The 5,910-nt window shown below is 40.0% G+C and overlaps 1 protein-coding gene and 1 pseudogene across 1 annotated transcript; both read right to left on the minus strand.

Moving 5' to 3' along the window:
• Positions 1-2,998: 2,998 nt before the first annotated feature.
• On the minus strand, positions 2,999-3,880 carry LOC107158444 (PRELI domain containing protein 3B). Its single transcript, XM_015504877.2, has one exon. It carries the CDS (start codon positions 3,840-3,842, stop codon positions 3,258-3,260), a length of 585 nt encoding a protein of 194 aa, XP_015360363.1. The 5' UTR covers positions 3,843-3,880; the 3' UTR covers positions 2,999-3,257.
• Positions 3,881-4,700: 820 nt separating this feature from the next.
• On the minus strand, positions 4,701-5,567 carry LOC107158449 (annotated as a pseudogene).
• Between the last annotated feature and the right edge of the window lie 343 nt (positions 5,568-5,910).

A 5,910-nucleotide genomic window follows, 5' to 3' on the forward strand; every position in this document is an offset into this window, starting at 1 on the left:
TGCTGGTATCCCATGTTCTGATTTTAAGCTGGTACCCAAGAATCACTGCTGACCACAGCTGATTGACCCACAGTGGACAATATATTCCAGCTGAGCCCATCAGATTCTTCCTTGGATCTTTTTTTTTATTAACTCCAATTCCAGACTTAAATTGGGAGAAAAACAAAAACCTCAATAGACATTTGCTCTCACATGCTGAGCAGACAGGAAGAAATAATCAAGAGAACAGGAATCATCGCTGACTTTTTTTTTTAACTTGTCCCTTTTATTTTTTAACCTTTATTTTTTTTGTTTTAGGTGGACACAATATCTTTATTTATTTTTATGTGGTGCTGAGGATTGAACCCAGTGCCTCGCGCATGCCAGGCCAGCGGGCTACCACTTGAGCCACATCCCCAGCCCCTTAAACTTTATTTTTACTTATGTGGTACTAAGGATGGAACCCAGGGCTCTACACATGCAAGAGGAGTGCTCTATCTCTCAGCCCCAGCCCCAGCCCCTGCTGTCTTGATTCAAGAGAACAAAACTATTTCTAAAGAGTCAGGAGAACAAAGTTCCTGTACCAGAACATAGTAAAGAAAATCTTGTTGTTGGCAACTATGAAATCTCCAGAAGGGCTCAGCAACATAGCTTTTCAAAGATCACATATATGGTTATACATGGCAAAGGTTCCTTCACAAGAGTTCTAGAAAGTTTGTGTTGGTTGAATTTTTATAGTTAGAAATTTTGAGGGCTGGGGCTGTGGCTCAGTGGTAGGGAGCTCGTCTTACACACGTGAGGCCCTGGGTTTGATCCTCAGTACCATATAAAAATAAATAAGTGAGATAAAGATATTGTGTCCAACTACAACTAAAAAATAAATATTAAAAAAAGAAAAAAAAAGAAATTTTGAATGTGCTAGAATATTAAAGAAATGTACTCCTGAGTCTAGCAATAGTATTTCAAAAATAACAATAGTGATAGCTTACATCTACTAGTTCCCAGTGGCATGTACAGGAAATAGGCTAAGCATATGACATACACTGTCTCATTTAGTCACCCCATGAATTAAACATGAATATTACCCATCACCACCCCCAGCCTTTTATTTGTTGTTATTGTTCTGAGTGTTGAACCCAGGGGCATTCTCCCACTAACCTATCTCCAGACCTTTTTATTTATTTATTTATTTTTATTTTGAGACAGAGTCTTGCTAAGTTACTTAGACTGGCCTCAAACTGTGATCTTTCAGACCAGCCTTTTGATATGTGCCACCATGGCCAGCATCATCTCTTTTTTACATACCAATAAAAATATACCCAAATTGAAAGAACGAACAGGCTCCTCACTGGAGAAAATACCCTATATTGAGGAACAGCTCTGCATATTTATAGAGCATGGGTGGTTTGACAGTTATGACAGTTTAATTGTTGACCGGTTTGACAGTTGTCATGGGGTGCTTTCTGATTGGTGGGTAAGGATCATGTGAGTCAGCAGGGCTAGTCTAATTGGTGAGTAAGGATCATGTGAGCCAGCAGGGCTCACCATTGGATGGCTCTTCTTGGGGTTGGGGAAGTTAGTCTTTGGATCCCACCCACTCCCAGCACAAATAGTTTGTTTGTCCCACAGTTTATAGTATTTAACTTGAGAAATATGACTTGAATCCAGAGCTGTTCGATTCTAGGGCTCACTCTTTTTACCAATGCAGACATGTTGAAATAGCTCATTGGTTATGGTGGAATAGAAAGATATGAACTCCTTGCTTCATTTTATTCATGTGTAAAAAAATTCCTGATGAATATTTACCTTATGATGATTAAGTGAAATGCAGCCTATAAAATACCTTCAAAGAGCTTGACATGTAATAAGCACTTAAAAAACCCATTTTCCCAGTGTTAATGAAGGGTCACATCTAATCAGAGAAGTCTTAGTTGACCCAAACAGGCTATGTGTCTACTGGGGTGGGGAGCGTTCTTTTATTATCTTACTTAGTCTGTCTTATTTTGTGAGAGATTCAAGAATTAATACACACATGTGTATGTGCAAACACAAATGTGTATGTTGCCCTGTTCTTGTTATGAAAAGCCACAGAAATTTTTTAAGATTTCGAATTAGTTACAAACATTTCCAATTCAGGAAATACAGATTCTCAAGTTTATTTTGAGAAACTGGAAACTCTGGCATCATGGGTGCAATATTCCATAGTGCCACAATCACCAGAGCTGAGATACCTACCCTCTATGGGTGTGAGCCACAGTCTCTGCCACTCCCTACTACTCCCCAACAAGGAAGCCAATGATTGGATGGCAGTATTGTTGTTTTTAAACTTTTTATTTTGAAAAATTCAAATATGAACAAATTAGGAATAATAGTAAGCCAAACCTTGTGTTTGTTTCTTAAGGCTGTTGCAACGCAGCTCTCATGGTTCTGGAGGTGAAAAGTTCAAAATCAAGATGTCATCAGGACCTTGCTCCCTCTGAAGGGTCTTGGGAAGAATTCTTCTTTGCTTCTTGCTTATTTCTGGTGGTTCCAGCAGTTGGTATTCCTCGGCTTATAGCAGCACAATCCCAATCTCTACCTCCCATCTTCACATGCTGCCTTCTTCCTGTGTGTTTCCAAGTCTCCCTTTCTTTATAAAGACACCCATCATTTTTAGGGCCACTCTGATCTCACATGACTTTATCTTAACATGATTATATCTGCAAAGATCCTATTTCCAAATAAAGTCATATTTACAGGTACTGGAGTTTAGGACTTGAACAGATTTGTTTGGGATCAAAATTCAACCCATTATAAACTCCCATTTTCCATTACTCAACTTCAATAGTAACTTTTCTATGGTTTAAATGTTTATTCCCTCTCAAATTCATGTTGAAATTTAGTTATCATTGTAACAGAAATAAGAGATGAGACCTTTAGGAGGTGAATAGGCCCAGAGGTCTGTCCCAGAATGGATTAATGGCATTATCACAGGAGTGGATTCTTTATCCCAGAGGTAGAGGGAGGGAGGNTTTCTCCGGAGTACTTTAAAAAAAATTGTTAAATTTCACATAAATACTAGAACCCTAGAAATTAGTCATTTCAAGCCACAATAACCTCAGATGATCCCTTGGATTTTAAAAGTCCTGTATCTTTTTGTTTTGATCAAAAGTCACACAGCCTTACTCCAGATTATTAGAAAAAAATTCTACCTAAAATACAGTTGTACTTTTAAATAACAAATAAATACACTGTCTGCTTGGAGAGACCTGGGGATTTGATATTCTATACTGACTTTATCATTTTTCTACAAATGCCGCCGCCGCCATTGGTGTCCTTATGCTTCCTCTTGCTGAAGCCGTCAACTCTTCAATCTCAGCATTTAATTTATGTATTACCCATTCCATTGCTTCTCGGCCTTTACTAGCATTAGAAGATATTGTGGTCGCCATCAGTCCTTCCAGGTAACTGCTAAGGCTGACTCCCTGTACAGAGATGATGGCTTCCTGAGTCAAAATAGTCTTTTCTGGGTCTTGAGGATGTGGTTTGTAGATAAGTCTCTCATCCACTGAAACCATATTTGTAAAGGAAATATTAGTCGATTTAAGTTCCATTGTTTTCTCTACAGGATCAACTACAGAATGTTCTTGCACATATGTTTTGGTTCTTGCTGAACCAATAAGAGATTTCACGATGGAAGGCAGTCCCCACTCTGTGCTAAGAAGTCTGTGGCTGTGCAGCTTTCCAGAGGGATCTATATGCCTGTCCAGCACATCAACTCCAACCACACTCGGGTTCATAGGGTTTGGGTATTTCTGCATTGCAGCTGTTGTAACAGTTTCCCATGGGTGGTCGAAGACGTGCTCCGAGGTCCAGATCTTCATGATGCCGGTGGCCTGGGTCCTGTCCGGGAGACTCTAGGGGACCAGTTACTTTCTTTCAAGTCCTCCTGGATTTTAGATTTTGTGCTGAGAAATCAGAAGTAATTCTGATTGGCTTGCCTCTAAATGTGACCTGACGTTTTTTCTTATTGAGGCTTTTAAAATTCTATCATTATACTGTATGTTAAGCATTTTAATGATAATGTGTTGTGGAGAAGTTCTTTCTTGATCTTGTCTATTTGGGGTTCTGTATCTCAATGTCCATCTCATTCTCAATGTGTGGAAATTTTTCTGTTTTTATTTTCCCGAAGAGGTTATCAATGCCATTAGCCTATATCTCACAACCCTCTCCAATTCCAATGATTCTTAAATTTGATCTCTTAATGTCTCAGAGTTCTTGTATATTCTTGTCATGTTTACTTATTTTCTTGTCTTTAATGTTTTAATGTTCAAGGCCAGCCACTTTGTCATCCAACTCTGAAATTCTGTCTTAAGTATGGTATATACTCTAGATAGACTTTCACCTGAACATTTTGATTTATTGTGTCTTTCATTTCCAAGATTTCTGTTTGGTTCTTTTTCAATTTTTCTATTTACTCATTGAATTTCTCATTCATATTATGTACTGGCCTTCTTTTTAAAAATATGTATATAAACAGTTTATTACTCTAAACAGCAACACAGACAAACGCCATAGAAACACAAAGGAAGAGGTACGGGTGGAGATGCTGCAGACTTTGGATCGGAGGTGCATTAGCAACAGCCAGGTTCTGAGAGAAGGGTGTGGGAGGGAGGGACACGGACTTCCACACAGCCCGCTGGAGGCCAGGACAGCTCTGAACGGTGATGCATGCCTGCATCTGAGCAAAGGAACTAGCTCCTAGGGCTTACCCAAGTATAAAAGTTTATAATTTTACAGCAGTTGAAATACTGACATCAATATTAAAATAAAAGCAAGTTTTACATAACAATCAAAAATACAAAAGACTGAAGGAAGAGACCCTGTATGAAAAACTGGGGCAATTCAGCGAATTGAGAACTGTATGCCAGTGGCGGAAATGGAAGATGGCGCCCGCCCAACCCTTCCAGGCAATGGGTAACTGCACGAGCGACTTGAGATTTGCAAAAGATGTAAACAAGTTCTTGCCAAACCAATCCCTTCCTTTTGCGGTGCCACAGGGTTGCTGTCTATGAGGGTGCAAACTTCTTGGCTCGAACCCTTTTCTCATATTCCACTCTGTTTTGGCAGTAAATCGTGTAGGCCTCTGCTTAAGCGGGGTCTTGGATATTGGTTCATTTAGATATTCCTGTATTCCTAATAAGATCTGCTTGATCGTGATGGCTGGCCTCCAGTTCTTGTCCTCCTCCAGGATGGACAGACACACGGTACCAGAAGGGTACACATTTGGGTGAAACAATGGTGGCTCAAATTTACATTTCGGTGGTGAGGATGGATAATCATCTTTGAAGAGCATCCGCAGCTTGAACAAGCCTCCTTCCCACGGAGTCCCCTTCTTTCCTGGGATGGCACATTCCCAGTTCATCAGGTTCATCGTGCCATCTGGGTTCTTAGTTGGGACAGCCACAAAGCCAAAAGGATGGTCCTTCCTCCAAGCTTTTCTCTCCTAGGCGAGTCTGCTGAGGGCGATCCCCGACATGTTCAAAGTCCCTTGGATGGGCGCGGCCTGGCGGCAGAGGCGGTAAGGTTCTCTTTGTCTCGGGACTTCCCTCCGCTTGTAGTGGCCTTCTTAATTCATTCAGTTGTCTTCCTATGTTCTCTTGGAACTTGCTGATCATTTTTTAAGTATTTTTAATTGTAGATACACCCAATACCTTTATTTTATTTATTTATTTTTATGCGGTGCTGAGGATCAAACCAGTGCCTCATATGTGTGAGGCAAGTACTCCATCCCTGAGCCACAACTCCAACCCTCATTGATCTTTTTTTTTCTTAAGAATAGAATTTGCAGGGAAATGGATGGCATTAGAGCAGATTATGCTAAGTGAAGCTAGCCAATCCCTAAAAAACAAATGCCAAATGTCTTCTTTGATATAAGGAGAGTAACTAAGA

The sequence above is a fragment of the Marmota marmota genome, unplaced genomic scaffold (genome assembly GCF_001458135.2).
Source record: "Marmota marmota marmota unplaced genomic scaffold, marMar, whole genome shotgun sequence".
Classification (NCBI taxonomy): domain Eukaryota; kingdom Metazoa; phylum Chordata; class Mammalia; order Rodentia; family Sciuridae; genus Marmota; species Marmota marmota.

Excerpts from the sequence above, each read along its gene's own strand:
- LOC107158444 (XM_015504877.2), bottom strand. The coding sequence starts at position 3,842 with ATGAAGATCTGGACCTCGGAGCACGTCTTCGACCACCCATGGGAAACT.